The 18,783-nt window shown below is 41.9% G+C and overlaps 1 protein-coding gene across 10 annotated transcripts in view; it reads left to right on the plus strand.

Annotated features, from left to right (window-relative positions):
- Positions 1–18,783, plus strand: part of arhgef37 (Rho guanine nucleotide exchange factor (GEF) 37) — a 411,845-nt gene that overhangs the window by 304,737 nt on the left and 88,325 nt on the right. For 8 of the 10 annotated variants that reach the window (XM_048543924.2, XM_048543923.2, XM_048543921.2 and 5 more), the window contains one exon: positions 13,442–13,620. In XM_048543924.2, the coding sequence (XP_048399881.1) occupies positions 13,453–13,620 (168 nt within the window). In that variant the 5' untranslated portion in view covers positions 13,442–13,452. Of the gene's footprint in view, positions 1–12,888; positions 13,016–13,441; positions 13,621–18,783 lie in introns of those variants that run through there. The other 2 variants (XM_048543928.2, XM_048543927.2) reach the window with 2 other exon arrangements.

Raw genomic sequence — 18,783 nt, forward strand, 5'->3', positions numbered from 1 at the left:
CTCCTGCAGGAGGACATAAAAGGAGGCCCCAAGGCAACCAAGACAAAAAAAAGTGACTGAACGGGAAAGGCAACTATGAAGCAATGTGGATGTGCCCATGTTCAGCATCCGAAAGCTGTGCCATTTTGTAAACTAGTCTACATCACTGTCCCCGGTTCGTCCTTTGAATATTTATCAATTCTTTAATATCCAGAGATGGACAATTTGTCCTGTTTAGCAACATGTCACATGTCCTGCTGTCTCCACTGTACTCTTGTCATCTTGCATCTAGTCAGTGGACAAAAAGTTTTGAAAGAAATGTATATGATCAAGTTAAATTAATATTATGCTGAATGATGTTCCACTTCAGCAAAATCAGGCCAATACCTTATTCAGATTTCCAAAAGAAAGCCTAGGTTTTGAAGTAACAATAGTAGCAATGTCTCAACATTCACTGCTGTTATATAGGAAATGCTGGCCTGTCCTCATATTCAAGCAAATGTATCAATCAGGAAGTTGCCGTCAAGGTTGTGTTGCTTTTCAAAATTTAATCTATCTGTTTTTAGGTGAGAGACTCAGCATTTATTTACAATGGTGTGAAATTAACATAATGGCTTCACCAATAAACTCAGAAAGGTTCAGCTGGTACATGAAACTAGACTTTTAACGTTTGATAAGTCATAATTACTATCAAACAATTTTGAAACTGAATTTATGTTTAAGAGTGGAGATATCTGCCTTCTGATTTTAATTGTTGTTCGAGATTTAAAAAGATTATGTTAATCCCATCTTAATTTCCTGCTCTTGAATGATTTTTTCTGTACATGATTTGACATATTTTAAATTCACTTGTGTGACATAGGCATTTATTACCCAACCCTAGTGTTCCCTGGTATATTCTGCTGATGCCTTTGCATTAAATATGCACTGGTTTAGATTTTGCATAGAAGAATATGATTCTGAAATCTGATCAGTTAAAGAGTTGCAAAGTTCCACATACTTGTCAACCAGGTTCCAGATCCTTTTAGAGGGTGTTGTGCTGTTGAGGGTTTTTAATATACACAAGATGCAGTGTAAAAGCTATAGAACATCTGAAGACAAATGAATGTGTAGTGAACGGTGAGCATCATTTGTCTGCTGTTGAGCTCAAAATCTAAGCTGCAACCCCTTTCTTCATGTAGTAACTGTAACAAGGTCAGTAAGGTGGATTTCATAGAACATGAAGTGTCATGGTGGTACAGTAGTTAGCATGTGTAAATAAAGGGTGACTTGCTGACAGGAATCCAGCCTCTGTGGTGTTAATTCAGTGGCAATGAGAGAAAAAAATACACTCCTCAAGAAACTCACTCATAAAAGTCACCTTTGAGTTCAGGTTTTTAGCATCCATGTCGTTATTTGGGTAGCTTGACTCACTCAATCCTGCTCTGAAAAATTGGGCCCAATATGTGGAAAGAAAGTATTATTTTTTCCAGGCAAATAACATTGGGGCATTGAAAAGCAACAAGTACGGCTTGTGGACCTTTAGCTTTTTCGGTTATTCGGAGCTCAATGTTCCCTGATGCACCAGACACTAAAACCTTTCAAGAGTTGATGGATTTAGTTAAGGAATTTTACAACCTCAAGCCTCTCTAATCCTGATGTACAATCAGTTTGACTGGAAAGTTCAAGGACTAGGGGAATCCGTGTCAGGATTTTTGACAAGTTTACAATGATTGACAGAGCATATGACTTTGATTTAACATGTAATGAGATGCTGAGATGGTATATGGGATAATCGTGTAGCCATGCAAAAGTGCCTAGTAGCTGCACTTCAGACAGGCACTATAACTGGCTTTGTTATTAGAAAATGGGGCAAGTGAAGCATATGAGTTATGGGGAATGCCAATGGAAGTGGACACCGTTGCCAGGCTGACTGAGCTTGGATGACACCTTGAGTGTAGGCAATTGCATAACGTCAGTCAGGACATACCCTGAACAGAGGGACTCTATGTCAGCTCACAGCAAAGCCCCAAAACAAAGCCAAACCTTAGCCAAGTGGTTAACATTTTCTTCAGGATCTGGGCTGGCAAGCCATCATAGTTGCTACTGGCATGTGGACTCAACACAGCAAAAGAGTGCAACTAGGCCTAATTGAGTAAAAGAACCAATAGGCCTGTGTCCATCCTGGAAAACTCATCTATATCTGACTGGAACAGTTAAATTATCTAGTGACATCCAAATCAGGACCAATCAAAATAAATGTGATCACCCAGTTCTTGTGGGGGTTGATACCAGTGCAGCTGTATCAGTGACTGCAGAACCAGTCTTTAACAAGATTCGGTCTGGACACCAGTCCTTAAGTTTGCGTAAGATGTCGGCTAGACTGTGAACCAATACCGGGGAATCTTTACTGATTTAGGGTACAACTTTGGTTCTGATCTCATATGAGAAGCAGCTGTTCAGTTACCTCTGATTGTAGTAAAAGGCTTGGGCCCAAGCCTGATGGGGTTAAATGGTTGTGAAAGATTCACCTTGATTGGCTCAACATTCTTTGATTAGAAAATGATTGCCTGAGTGAAGTCCTAATTAAATACCCAGAAGTTTTTCAGAAAGGGATCACCCTCATTTTATCTTCAAATGGGTGTAACCCGGCCTTGTTGACTCTGTAGCAGAGCTTAGGTCTTTCCTTGGATAGGTGAATTGTTATGGAAAGTTCATAAGTAACCTCACCTCCATCTTAGCATTCTTACATCTGCTATCAAGAAAAGGTCAGCCTTGGAAACAGTCTCAAAGTCAAGACATGGCCTTTAGGGAAGTGAAGAAGCAGCTATCATTGTCTAAGGTGTTGGCACACTATGATCCCAAGTGAGATCTGGTGCTGATGCCTCCCTGTATGGTTTTGGGACAGTGTTCGGTCACAGATGGTCCAATGGAGAGGAACACCCAATAGTGTATGCTTCCAACGCTTCAGCTAAAGCAGAGAGCAAATATGCCCAGATAGAAAAGGAGGGTGTGGCAGTCATTTTTGGTGTGAGAGACCTTCACCAATACCTTTATGGAAGTAAATTTGTAAAAGTAACAAATCACAAACCCCTGCTAGGGCTACTCAAAAAACACAAGACTGTACTACCCATAGCTTTATGTCAAATTTTGTGGTAGGCTGTCATTCTAGGTGTGTACAGTTACAAGTTAGAACACCATCTGGAAGGCCAAGTAGCAAATGCAGATGCCTTCACTGCTGACAATATCAGATGGTGGATGAAAAAGATCCAGTCCTGCCAAAACTACCACAGCTAGTGGTGATGGTGAAAACAAAAGAGCTATCACAGCTAGAATTGAAAATCTTTCGGACAAGGAGAGACCAGATCATAGTAGAGGATGGCATATTCTAATAGGGAGCAAGAGTGATTGCCCCAAGCAAAGATCTCTGCGAGCTACTGGCTGAACACTACCAGGGTCATTCAGGCGTGTCCAAAATGAAGATGTTGCCAACAAGTTATGCCTGGTGACCAGGTTTGGATGCAGACATAACAGTGTTGGTCTGGTATTGCTAAGAGTGCCAACTTGGGCAAATATTACCACCAGCAGCTCCCCCATGTTTGTGAGAATGACTGGGTAAACCTGGATTTGGTTACACACCATTTAGTAAGGACCTTTTGTGGGCTCACCATTCTTAGTCATTGTGGACACCCATTCAAAGTGGACGTGGATAGAGTTCATTCGTCGAACAAGGGAACGATGATCGAAAATCTTTGAGCGCCTTTTGCACCTGGACTCCCGGAAATGTTGGTCACTGACAACAGGCCGACATTTACCAGCCGTGAATTCGAGAATTTCCGAAAGTCATATAGCATTTGGCATATTAGGACAACTCCTTACCATCCATCATGAATGGTCTGCCGGAAAAAGCTGTCAAAACTTTGATGGCAGGCTTAAAGAAGCAGCATGCAAATTTACGTGATACAAATTTGTCCCATTTCCTGTTTGATTATTGGATTACCCCTCATGTAACTACAGCGATAGATCCAGCAGTGTTGCTAATTGGGAGAAGACTCCACACCAGGCTAAATCTGATCTTCCTGGGCCTGCAGGGGAGGGGCGGAGGTGAGGGTGAAACAGCGTGAGGTACACCACTGCCGGACACAAGACTCTTCTACGTGAGGGAGACAGTTTCACTTCAGGGGACAAAATGAGGTGCCAAAACCATGGAAATGGCCTTGCATAGGTAGGAGGCATGGCCGATGCGAGGTCAGACCCAATGACGTCCAATGTTTGGGTAGACAAGCTGATCCAGAGCTAGCATGTGAAAGCTGAAAACTTGCAAATGGTGTAGAAGCAAAACATTCTCAGCCTCTCAGAACAGTCAGAAAGGCTGTTGAAACTTGTGGGGTTTGCCCCCTCCAACTAGCAGCAAAGGAGCTTCAGAGTCCGAGATGGACATGACAGCTGTTGGATCCTCGACGCATTTACCCCCTGAAGAAGGGGACAAATTTCTTCTGAGTTGCAAGGCTGTGTGTAGTACTTCAGAAAGAATATGACATATGATTGCATTTTTGTGTTTATTTTTACCTGAGACAGAAGTGAGAAATATTTTAAGGACCAGTGTGCAACAAGTTTGAAACATGAACGGTTACAGAAAATAATATTCCTTTTTCTGGGTTTCCACTGTGATGCACACTGCAAATTAACCATTTTTAGGCGGAGTCAGGCAGACATGTTTTAGTTGGAGCCTTATACCAACCACTCACACTCTATAAAACCCTCAAATCTTCTGGCTGACTCCTTATAAAGATTTGAATGCAATTAACCAATCAGTTTACCTGTTTGCCTTGTTACCCATAACTCGTAGGTATATTACATCTTATTTACAAAATATCTACTGATGGTACCTTTTAATAATCAATAACATCTTGCATTATTATACAACTTTCGACCAGCTGTATATTCTGCCCCCTCTTGTAGAAAATGCAGTAAGATTTCAATGTGAATATTTCTTTGTTCTGAGAATTCATTATGACTCAAGACACGTGTTCACAAACATGCGAGAATTTTTTCAAACAAGCACTTCTTTTTGTAAAGCAATTTGATAGCTGATTATTGCGTTTCCCATTCTTTATTTGAAAATTTCTTTCTTTCAAAAACATCTGTTTTATTACTTGCAAGATCAATCCTTAAGCGTTAATCCATATTCTGCAACACTCTTCATAAAGTGGACATTGTTCCAAAGTGAATGATTATCTATACAGCATTTTATAGGCCCATCGTTTTTTTCATGATTGCGTTTTATATCAGCCTTCACGTAAAGTACCTGATAAAGACATAGTCCCATTGTTTACTGTACAGCACAAGTGCTCTGGAGCTAATGCGCTTTTAACTATTTATTTTTATTTATTTTATTCCTGAGGACAACATGTGTCATTTCTTCTCACTAAAAATATAATTAATACTTAAATAACTGTTGGAAAGATTAGCATGTCAGGTGTTACTAAAAATGACCAATTTCATTGATAACACAGTGTGGAGCTGGAGGAACACAGTAGGCCAGCAGCATCAGAGGAGCAGGAAAGTTGACGTTTTGGGTCAGAACCCAAAATTTTGAAGAAGGGTCCCGACCGAAACATCAACTTTCCTACTCTTCTGATGCTGCCTGGCTTGCTGTGTTCCTCCAGCTCCACACTGTGTTATCTCTGACTCCAGCATCAGCAGTTCTTACTATCTCTTACAATTTCATTGAGTTAGTCGGGATTGTTGTACGTTGTTTTTAAATTCATATTTTAAATGCCTTACTCGCCTTCATTACTTCTCCAGTAGTAGTGTGTCAAAGTGGTGCTTCATTCTAATAACTCAATTAAGTGTCTCAACTTGTCATTAGTAGTAGCAGAATTATATTCTAACACAATCTGCAATGTCTTCGCCTAGCATATATCTCACTATTATTACCATCAAGATTGGGGATCAACCCTCATTTAATGAAAAGTGCAGGACGGCATTTGAGGAGCAGCGCCAGGGATACCTAAAAATAAAACTAGAGGATGCTGGACAAACTCAGCAGGTCTGACAGCATCTGTAGAGGGAAACAGAGCCAGCGTTTTAAGTCTGATAAGACCACTTCAGAAAATCACAGTCATGGCAGACTTGAAATACTGGCGCTATTTCTCTCCATGGATGCAGCCAGACCTGCTGACTTTCTCCAGCATCCATAGTATTTTGTTTTTACACCAAAAAATGAGGTGTGAACATGGTTGAAGGTACAGAACAGGACTTATTTGCATGACAAACAGCATAGGCTGCATGTAATAACAGGGCTAAGCAGTTCCACAAGTAATGGATTAGATCTAAGTTTTGTAGTCTTACCACATCTAGTCATGAATGGTGATGAACAACTAAACAACTCACTGGAGGTGGGGACTCAACATCCTCAATAATGTGGGACTGTAGCAGTCCATAAAGATAAGGCTGAAGCATTAGCAACAGTCTTCAGCCAGAAGAACGAGCGAATGATCTACATCTGCCTTTTCCCAGCCAGCATCATAGATGCCAGTCTTCAGCCAATTTGATTAACTACACATGATATCAAAAAATGGCTGGAGGCACTGGAAACTGCAAAAACTGTGCACTTCCAATGTTCCTTCAATCGTACTGAAGACATGTCCCAGAACTTGAGCAGCCCCAGTGTTCCAGTGCAGCTATAACACCGAAATTTACCTGATAATTTGATAAATATTTTCCTGTACACAAAAATGCAGGTTAGATCCAACCTAGCCAATTATTGTCCCGTTAATCTACTTTCAATCAACAGTAAAGCGATTGAAGTTGTCATCAACAGCACTATGAAGCAGGACTTTCTCAGCAATAACCTTCTTACTGATGCTCAGTTTGGATGTTGCCAAGATCACTCAGCTCCTGACCTCATTACAGCTTTGGTGCAAACATGGACAAAAGAGCTGAACTCCGGTGGGGAGGCGAGACTCACAGTCCTTGATGTCAAGGCTGCTTTTGACTGAGTGTGGCATTAAGGAGCACAAGCAAAACTGGAATCAGTGAGAATCAGGGAAGACTCTCTGAGTCTCGCTGCTTGGAGTTATACTTGGCACAAATAAGAATTATTGTGGTTATTGGTGGTCAAATGTCTCAGTTCCAGGATCTCTTGGTAGGCAGTTCCAGGATCTCTTGGTAGGCATTTCCCAAGGTTGATATTCACTGATTAAACTGTTCAGAGATGTGACTACACACTTGCAGGACAAGTGGGACTTGAACCCAGCCCTCCTGGCTCAGTAGTAGGGATTCTACCACTGTACCACAAAGCCTCTCATTCCTCAGGACTGTGTCCAAGCCCCAGATATTTTCAGTTGCTTCACCAATGATCTTCCGTCCATTGTCAGGCCAGAAACAGAGATGTTTGCTGATGATCATGATACATATTAATGATTTAGATGACAGAAATAAATGTAATGTGTCCACATTTGCAGATGATACAAAGCTGTGTGGGAGGGTGAGCTGTGGGGAGAATGAAGATGTACTTCACTGTGATTTGGACAAGTCGAGTCAGTGAACAAATGCACAGCAGATGAAATATAATGTGATATCCATTTTGTTAGCAAAAAAAGAAGGCAGATTATTTTCCGAATGGCGACATATCAGGTAAGGGGGAGGTATGGTGAAACTCGGGTGCCCTTGGACAGCAATCACTGAAAGTAAGCATGTAGGTGCAGTGGCAATGAAAGAGGTAAGTGGTAGTTAACCTTAATAGTATCAAGATTCAATAACAGGAACAGGGATGTCTTGCTGCAATTGTACAGGGCCCCGGTGAGACTACACCTTGACCATTGAATGTAGTTTTGCTCTCCTGCGAGGAAAGATTTTCTGGCTATAGAGGCAGTGCGACAAAGGTTTACTAGACTGATTCATGGGATGGTAGGACTGATGTTTGAAGAGAGATCAGTTAGGCCTATATTCACTGGAGTTTGGAAAAAGAGAAAGGATCTCATAGAAACATATAAAATTTTAACAGGCCTATAGACCCTGTAAGTCAATTGATATTGCTGTTCAGAAAGGAGTTGCAGGATTTTGTCTCAGCAACATTGAAGAAACGGTGGTATATTTCCATGCCAGGATGGTGAGTGGCTTGGAGGGGAACTTGAGGAGGTAGTATCCCCTTATACCTCTCGCCATGCCCTTCTGTACGGTACCAGTCATTGCTTTGGAAGCAAAGCACAGTATGTTCCCAGTGACATGGGAATCCAAAACAGAGAGGCCACCGTTTAAGGATATGTCATTTAGGACTGAGATGAGGAGACATTTCTTCACTTAGAGAGTGGTGAGCCTATGGAATTCTCTGCATCAGAAAGCAGTTGAGGCCAAAACATTGAATGCTTTCAAGAATGAGTTAGATTATAGTTCTTACGGTTAAAGGAATTACAGGTTATAGGGAGAAAGCAGGAACATGGTACTAAGTTGGGTGATCAGCTGTAATCATATTGAATGATTGGAGCAGGTGTGAATGGACTACTCCTGCACTTACTTTCTATGTTTCTTTGACTGGACAATTTCATCACCATTCACATCTTCTAAGATATTGAAGCAATCCATGTCCAAATGCAGCATTACGTGGACAATATTTAGGCCTGGCCCGACAAATGGAAAGTAACATATTTATTCCACATTAACAGCAGACAATGACCATTGCCAGTAAGAGAGTCTAGCCACTGTCTCTTGCCCTTCAATCTCGCGACCATTGCTGAATCCCCCCCACTATCAGCTTCCTGGTAGTTAGGATTGTCCTGAAACTGACCTGGATTAGCCAAATAAACACTATGGGTACACGGGTAAGGCAGATACTAGAAAGCTAAGCAGCATGTAACTCACCTCCTGATTCCCCAAAGTCTGTTCATTATTTACAAGGCACATGTCAGGAGTGTGATGGACTATTCCGCATTTACCTGGACAAGTGCAGTCCTCAAGAAAGTTGACACCATCCAGGACAAAGCAGACCACTTGACTATTTGTGAATGTGAAGCCAATCATTCAGTCCCTCCACTACTGATGATCATTATCAGCAATGTGTACTATCTACAAAATACAGTGCTAAAATTTACCAAAGTTCCTGAGACAGCACGTTTCAAAACTGTGACCACTACCATCCCGAAGGACAAGGATAAGACATACATAGGAACAACATCTCTTCAAAGCTCCCTTCACACCACTCCCCACACTGACTTGGAACACTGTTCTTAATATTGCTGTGCCTTCAGCGCTGCTGAAACAAAATCCTAGAACACCCTTCTGACAGCATTGTGGATCTATTTGTACCAAGAAGACCAGAGTAGTTCAAGAAAGCAGTTCACCACCACCTTCTCAAAAACAGCTAGGGATAGGCAATACACAGTGGCTCAGCCAGCAATACCCAGATCCCTTGAATGATAAAAAAGCTAAGCTTGCAGTACCCAACATTCCTTTTCCCTACATCCTTTAATAACACTTTTAATCTTGTTTAAGATGGATGGATGAATCATTTGTTAAATAATTCACAATTTATATTTTTTCTCTTCTAAATCTCTGCTCCTTGACATCAGTAATATTTTTAAAAATGTCTTTACTGGAGAGATTCCATTAAAGCGATCCATTAAAGCATGCAACAGTGATCCAAGATAACAAAGAATTCTGATTTTCTGATGAAGGGTCGAGGCCCGAAACGTCATCTTTTGTGCTCCTAAGATACTGCTTGGCCTGCTGTGTTCGTCCAGCCCCACACTTTGTTATCTTGGATTCTCCAGCATCTGCAGTTCCCATTATCTCTGCAACAGTGACCCAATTGTGTAAATTGCAAATTCAGATTCAAATACAATAGCTTTGTCATTTTCTGTTATCAGCTTTATTTGTGCTTTCTTCATCAATGGCATCCTTAATAATAATGGTATTTCACTGGATACCATATCTGGCATGTTTTTGAGGCTGTTTCCAAATGTGAAGTTGGTGGTACTCTCAAAATACCTTAATTTGTTCTGACCCTTATTATTTAATTTCTCGATAGTATGTTATTCAGCCTATTCCACTTACTATTGTTGCACTAATGAAAGATCCCACTACTGACACATTCATCTCTGGCTTTCAGTTTCTTGCGACCAAAGTAATGCCCTCTTTTTGATCAAAACCTACGTCTTCTTCTTTGAACCTTTTGTTTCATGTTGAGTTTCGAATACTCTTATACTATTTGGAACAATTCATGGCATCATTTTACTTTGAATTATAGGCAATACATCGATTAACTATATTCTAGGCATTTCTGGGTTCATTACCATATTTTATGTGCCAAAGTTACTTTGTTTCTCAAAATTGTCCAAAAGCATTGCAGTCCTCATTTCTCCTAGTTTAAGTTCTCTTTTCGTAACTTGTAACATCATGCCCCTCATTTTCTGTTATATTACCAATATGCACCTTTTTCTCCACAAATGCTACTCAAAAGGAATGATTTCCAACAATTTCATGTGTTTCTTCCAGTTTTTTGTAGAGATATGTGTTTACCTGCAAATTTAACTGTCATTAAGAATTGAGGTCTGCCCATATTTAATACTTCTGCACAGTCTAATAACTTAAAGGCCGGTAAATTAGATAACTTACAAATCAAAGATACCTCTTCCCATAGTAATCCATATCCTGTAATGCATAATCTTCTTCCACCCTTGCATTGAGTTGTCTCCCTTCAAAATCATTGTCCCCTTTGCATTTCAGCTTGCTGCCTCCAAAGCTCAGAACTGACTTTTACATCTTCCCGACACAACAGTGGCTCCTGATAACCCCGCCCCTTGACATTTAGTGAGCAGACACACCCGGCCTGTCTGTGGCCAATCCCCAACTAACTTGGAGGTGCAAACCTGACTGATGAGGTAGCTAACCCCAGACAGATCTCTCTGCAGCTCCATGACTGACATACCGTGAATCGTTGGACTAATCGTACTGGACCTGCAGGGCTGACTGTGGCCCATTCCTGGGTAGTGACACAGACTCCTGACCATTCCAGTGGCTAACGGGCTGTGTTCAAGCTCCTGGACTGAGCTTGGCGATGCTCTTGACTGACTGTGGTGGAACACCTTGATTGACAACTGTCCACCTTGACTTGATCAACGACAACTCCCCTTAGACTTGAGACCTTGCATGTGCTTCAGCTAAATGGCTAAATGTTTGCTGCATAACCTGCTGGTACATGCTGTGGGTGTGATATTAGCATAGTATTATGCTGTACAGCAACATGAATGCTCCCTTGACTGATTACTGCTGACAAGCACAAAAAGCTGTCTGGGTTTAAGTCTGTGCTAAAAGCAAGACACTAAAAAGTACTATGAGCCTGTACATTCTGAATGAGGCAGAAAAATGCAAAAAGGCAAGACAAGGCAGAAATACTGTGAGAATTCAAGTAGACACAAAGTGAATACGCACTAAGAGCAAGCAAAGAGCTGTTCAGTATTTCCTACCCTAATGCATGTGTACTTACCCCTGCATGGAAAGTGGTCTGGCAGTCCCAGCATTACAGTGTGAGGCCTTGGTGCATTCCAAATGGAGAACTATATTTTAAGTGGATTAGAGATTTGACATGATGGTATGGTGAGGCTAGTGCATGTCTGATAGTGCATGTTTCGTAAATGGGGGGTTTGCAGGCAGTGCTACGTACCAGAACATACCCTGAGAAGTTGAGGACTACTGTCCAAAATAGAGGCCCAAAAGAAAAAGTGGCAACTAGGAACTGTGAGGTACCTGCTCTGACTTTCATGTCAGAAGAAATCACTGTATAGTTCCTCTGTGGCATTTGGGAGAATAGGAAATTGCTCATAAGTGAGGCAAGATTAGATACAAATGAGATATAAATTCCCGGAAATAGACTTTAAGTCAATGATGAGCAAAATTCTGGTTTTGCTATTCAAACTTTGAACAGAAAATCAGAATGCTTTTTTGCAAAGTTGAGAATCTCATGATTCTGATCTTGTCTTATATTCAAAAACCCAATCATCATTGGCCACATTTTTCAAGAGCTGGGAAAATTCAATTCTGTGCTTACTTTTACTATTCCAAATTGGTCATTAGTTTTATGTACAGTTTCCAAATAATTTTGTTCACAAGTTTGCTTTAAACAGAATACCCTTCTGAATTTATTTGTGGTAACATAAATGGGTCAAGTAAGATAAACCATTGTGATGATCTGCAGATTGAGAAAGCCTTAAGACAATATAATGCTATGATACTGAATGTGGACTGTAGATACTGTTCACATTGTTTTCTTTTCCTGACATACATAATTACACAGTTGAATACCATAGTATTTCTGTGAAGAAACAGCTGGTATTTTGATATGCTGAAGGTCTAAATTCCAGGCATATTTTTTAGGAGTCACACAAGAAACAAATAACACATATATCCCGTTCTCAATTTCACTCCACATTCTACTTGTTGTGAAACATGCAACAATTGCAGGGAGTGGTAGAAATACCATAACTATGCGCTGACATTTTCATTTATATAAATGCAAGAAGGAAGTTCTCTTATTATTTTTAAAATATTGAGATTCACATCCTGCTGGAAAATTTATATCACACATTTATTTGGCAATCGAATAAAAGAGGACCACTAAGTGCCATGGCACAAAAGTGCACAGTGTACACACACACACACACACACACACACACACACACACACACACACACACACACACACACACACACACACACACACACACACACACACACACACACACACACACACGTGTCCTTACTAACAAACCCAGTAACTGTACAGAATTCTGTACAGAATTGAGAGATTATGAAAACAAATGTGACATTTGTACTTTAAAGCAATCACGAGGCTTGTTTTTGGATTCTTTTGATGCTGAACCGTGGAGTTAAAATTAGCCAATGAGAACACAGCTGCAGATATTGTTTTGGCAGTAAATCTCTGCTAGCCTGTAGTTTTTGTCAGCGCTTCAGAAGCAGAAGTGAAAACTGCACAGTGTGAAACGTTTATTTTGACTTAAAAGTCAGTTTATATGACAAAATTGAAATATGTTGAGAAGGTATTTGTATAGTGAAGTAATTATTGTTGAAAAAAACTAGCTTAGTACAGTTACTGATAAGTAGGATGGTTCATGAAGCAATAATTGACTAGAACATTCCATAATTGCGTCCTCAAACAAACACAGACTGGTTATGTTGTTATGTAGGCAGGTATAACTGAGGTGTTGTTTCATTCTGTTTAATATAGATTTCTTTGTGAGTCGTATCGTAAGGAACAGCGTAAGGACCTGGATTAGAATTATGGAATTAGATTTCAGGTTTGCAGGAAATTGTGATTTATAAATCAAGAACAGGTTACACAAGAACTGTGCTTAGATTCAACTGTGAGCTCATATTATCAATTCTTTTTGGGTAGATCGGCCAAAAGGCCACAGAGAGGCGTCTATTCAGTGTAACTACATTAATTCTGATTGTGTCTCCTGCAGGCATAGTTACCATGGATGATTCATCATATGAGGAACTTAATGGGAAATTTACATCAGCCAGTAAAATGGAAGAAAAACAAATGAAAGCTATAAAGGAATTGGTTGAAACTGAAAAACGCTATTTCACTTTACTACACCTGTGTGCAACAGATATCCGGAACCATTTACAATTCAAACAGGTAATAATCATTTGGAGAAAACATTTGACAGACTATGGAATACTGTAAAAACTTCGGGCTTAATTTCAAAAATGGAGACTGAACTTTCCGAAGGTCACTCGTGTCAGTGTCATGTGGCAGAAACATAGCTTTTTGAGACTATGTGGAGACTGGTCTTAGGACATGAGGTAGTTCTAGTGGGACACAGCCAGGTTTTCTTGAGTGAATACTTGAGTTCTTCTCAACTCATTGCATATGCATTTATGAGTAAAACACCAACTTTTACTTGTGCAGATGGACAGGAAGTTCTGTTCTTGCCCAGGATCTTCTTGGCCCCAACTTCAGGGCATCACATTTAAAAGGCGGTCAAACAGCATTTCATTGTCTGAAATCTAGCAGCACCACTCAGTCTCTGCTAATTGCTTCCCTCATGTCCCTGGAGATGTTAAACACGATATAAAAATCAGTGTTTCGCCTCAGCAGTGCCTCTGCATAGATTCTACCGTAGAATGCTCAGGAGAGTGTGGTATCCCAATCCCTGTGGACTGCAAAAAAGTGGCCATCCCATTTGACAGAAGCAGCATGGGCGGAGGTGACCTTGGCAGTCAGCACCATGGGCAGTTCAAGAAAACCTGGTTCCAGTGCTGCAGCAGATCATACTACCACAATGTGCGCCACTGTACACAGTACGCCCCCATGAATTTGAGTTAGCAATGTAATGTTGCACAACAGAAGACTGTCACGTATAAGACTGGATGCCAGGGATCCCCATTTCATGTTTCATGTACAATTAATGGCTGCCACTTCATTGCATCTACCAGTGTAGCTCTGTTTAAACCATAGCGGTACTGCGTGATGTGATGTGCCAGTGTAATGTGATATTGTGTCATATACTGATAATCCACCACTATCATGCTTGGTTGTGTAGTGCTAAAATAGCAGCAAACTTTGATGACAGCATCTGGTCTCAATCTATATATGGGGGGGGAGACAATAAATGTACATTTATTATTGCTTGGTAATCACCTTATTAATGCCACATTTGCCTCAGTAATATTCAGCTTTCTATCTTGGCAAGCAAACTAGATGGCAAGAATGCTTAATATGGAACTCAGAGTAAATACCAGGCAACGTTTAGTTCACTGTTTGTTCTAAAGGGCCTCTATGATGGACACAAGGCACCAACATCTCAGCGGACGGCCCATCGGCACGAGCAACATGCACCCAGTTCCATGGACATTTTCATTCGACATATGCCTCTAAGAATTGCCATGGCACATCTCTGATCCAATTACTTCTGCAGTTTCCTGCTGCATTTTGAACTGTACCAGCAACTATAATTGAAATGCTGCAGTAAGGACACAGTGCACTCAGGAGCATGCACACTCCATATTGACTGAACGTGGCTGCATCTCTTACCTGCTCACTTGTTAGAGTGTTTACTGACTCCAGCCTTCGCAGCATTGTTGCCTTGCCTTCTTGTCCTTTTGCCCTCTCACCCAAAATTACTATTTACTCTGGCTCACCTTGTGGAAGAGAATAAAACGTAGAACATACAAGATTACAGTGCAGTACAGGCCCTTCGGCCCTCGATGTTGCACTGACCTGTGAAACCAATCTGAAGCCCATCTAACCTATACTATTCCATTATCATCCATATGTTTATCCAATGACCATTTAAATTCCCTGAAAGTTGGCGAGTCTATGACTGTTGCAGGCAGGGCATTCCACGCCCTTACTACTCTCTGAGTAAGGAACCTACCTCTGACTTCAGTCCTATATCTATCACCCCTCAATTTAAAGCTATGTCCCCTTGTGCTAGCCATCATCATCCAAGGAAAAAGGCTCTCACTGTCCACCCTATCTAATCCTCTGATCATCTTGTTTACCTCTATTAAGTTGCCTCTTAACTTCTTCTCTCTAATGAAAACAGCCTCAAGTCCCTCAGCCTTTCCTCATAAGACCTTCCCTTCATACCAGGCAACATCCTGCTAAATCTCCTCTGCACCCTTTCCAATGCTTCCACATCATGTGGTGACCAGAGCTGTATGCAATATTCCAAGTGTGGCCGCACCAGAGCTTTGTACAGCTGCAACATGACCTCGTGGCTCTGAAACTCAATCCGTCTACCAATAAAACCTAACACACCATATGCCTTCTTAACAATCCTATCAATCTGGGTGGCAACTTTCAGGGATCTGTGGACACCGAGATCTCTGTGCTCATCCACACTACCAAGAATCTTACCATTAGCCCAGTACTCTGTATTCCTGTTACTCCTTCCAAAGTGAATCACCTCACACTTTTCCGCATTACACTCCATTTGCCACCTTTCAGCCCAGCTCTGCAGCTTATCTATATCCGTCTGTAACCTGCAACATCCTTCCGCGCTATCCACAACTCCACCGACTTTAGTGTCATCCGCAAATTTACTAACCCATTCTTCTATGCCCTCATCCAGGTCATTTATAAAAATGACAAACAGCAGTGGCCGCAAGACTGATCCTTGCGGTACATCACTAGTAATTGAACACCAGGATGAACATTTCCCATCAACCACCACCCTCTGTCTTCTTACAGCTAGCCAATTTCTGACCGCTAAATCACCCTCAATCCCATGCCTCCGTATTTTCTACACTAGCCTACTGTGGGGAACCTTATCAAATGCTTTGTTGAAACCCATATACACCACATCAACCGCTTTACCCTCATCTGCCTGTTTGGTCACCTTCTCAAAGAACTCAATAAAGTTTGTGAGGCACGACCTACCCTTCACAAAACCGTGTTCACTGTCCCTAATCAAATGATTCCTTTCTAGATGAATTTGATGCAGGGAGAGAATGGATATGAGCTAGTGGAGAAAAGATAGTGGAAGTTAAACTGATGTAGTGGATAAGCTCATTGACTTGCTTCCTACGTTACTGTGCATTCCTGCAAATGGCTGAGACTACACTGACCTGGGTAACAGCCTCAGACCAGGCTGGCATAGCCTGGTTTCATAGTCTCCACTGCTGATCCATGGGGAAGAAGACCTCCCACCTGTTGCACCACCTTGCCCAGCAGGACCTCCAGATCCTTGCCCATAATTTCCCTTTGTGTGCCATGCCCAAGGCAAATAGAAACCACACAGCGCAACTCTGGTTGACCGTGCTTGTTCCAGATACACCACAATCTTTTAAAGATGGTGCCAGCACCAGGAATGCTGGTCAATTCCAGGATATCTGGTGAGCGGTAAGTTGTTGAGGGACTAAAACAAAGTTGCTGGAAAAGCTCAGCACGTCTGGCAGCATCTGTGGAAGAGGGAAAAAGAGTTAATGTTTCGGGTCCAGTCACCCTTCCTCAGAAGCTGTTGAGGGAATTGGACAGGACAGATGCTGTTAGGGATGGGGTCAGTAGTTACTGAGGTGAGGTTGGTAAGATATGGCAATAAAACATGCCAGGCCTTGAGCTGAAAATCCCTCTCAAAACAACCCGATCCAGCTCAAACTGAACAAAAAAAAAATAAGATTCAGCCCTTTATATTTTTCTGTGCAGCATCTGGAACCAGTCTCAAGCAAGAACATAAAAAGAAGCCCTACCCTCAGGCCAATCTCTACCAGCTCCTCAAACTACGTGGAATAGTCATGTATCTCAGAGGATCTACTGGCCAAACCTTCCTCTCTATCCTCCACTAGCAGAGAGTCATTCACCACAGTGATATTTAATCTGGAGCAGGCTTGGAGGTAACAACTTTGTGAGTAGAGCATCGACTCGATCCTGCTGTTAGAGGAGCAAGAAACAGCCAAACTCTCTGACAGTCTGAAGACGGCAGGGGAACAGCCCACTGCTGAGCCCAGTACAGATGAGAAGACTCTTGAACCAGCCATTAGCAAGCTGATGGAGATGCAGAGACAAGCAGAGAATTGTCTGGAAGCAGTGCCAGAGATCATACAAAGGCAATCAAACCAGGTCCAGCAGAACAATCAGTATCTGCCAGATATGCACAGAGGTCTTCACTCTTTTGCTTGAGCCATGGATGCAATCATTCACTGGCACAGTGAGAGGGAGCTGCAGAGACCCTGATGTTCCTCTAGGTGCCCCATTCCCTCGATGGGTGATGCAGGTACCATTGTGTATGAAAAAGGTGCAGCAGAAGTGGCTCACAGGCTCCCAGGGGATTGTTACCCCTGAACACTTGAGAGGTGCCCTGCTCCAACGTCTCTCCTATGTCAGAGACTCAAATGTTTCCACCAGCTCAGGCTGAAGAGGTTGGACCTGTACCTGTGTAGGAGACTCCCGGCAGGCCGGAGACTTCTCAACCATGGACCACGAGGGAATGTTTGCCAAAGTCATATGTGGCATGCCAGAAATGCAGTTAACAGCCTTCCTTAAGTTTAGCTGCTGGAGCTGAAGTTACACCCATTTGCAGTAATGAGTGCAGTAAGATTAAATAACATGGGGAGTACCGTGGCTCAGCAGTTGGAACTGCTGCCTCACAGCACCAGAGACCTTGGTTCAATCCAACCTTGGGTGACTGCCTGTGTTAAGCTTATACATTCTCTGCATGGCTTTCCTGCCGCAGTCAACAGATATGCAGGTTAGGTGGAATGGTCATGTTAAAATTGCCCATAGTGTTTTTCCCCAGTTCAATTCGACCCTCGGGCCGCTGTCTGTGTGGAGTTTGCACGTTCTCCCCTTGTCTGCGTGGATTTCCTCTGGGTGCTCCAGTTTCGTCCCACAGTCCAAAGCTGTGCAGGGTAGGTGGATTGGCCATGCTAAATTGCCTATAGTGTTCAGGGATGTGTAGGCTAGGCAGGTTATAGGGAGTGGGTGTGGGTGGTATGCTTTGATGGTCGGTGTGGACTTGATGAGCTGAAAGGCCTGTTTCCACACTGTAGGGACTCTAAGGATTCTACGAACATTGGAGTCACTTTCATTTTCAGTGCGCAATCTTCAGAACAACCTGGTACTAGATGTAAAGCACCTTGTACGTCAGTCTTGTGATTTCTTTCAATCTGTTAAAACTTCAGACAATTTAAATTTCCATATAGACTACCTTTGGAGGTACTGATCACTGTGTACAATTGCAGGCATATCACGTGGCATTGAATACTGCTGAGGCTGTCAGTCTCTGCATTCCTCTGGGAGTAAACTAACCTCTGGAATGTGGAAACTGAAGCTACAAGTTAGGACTTAGAGAGTTAC

Source organism: Stegostoma tigrinum, chromosome 13 (assembly GCF_030684315.1).
Source record: "Stegostoma tigrinum isolate sSteTig4 chromosome 13, sSteTig4.hap1, whole genome shotgun sequence".
Taxonomy (NCBI): Eukaryota; Metazoa; Chordata; class Chondrichthyes; order Orectolobiformes; family Stegostomatidae; genus Stegostoma; species Stegostoma tigrinum.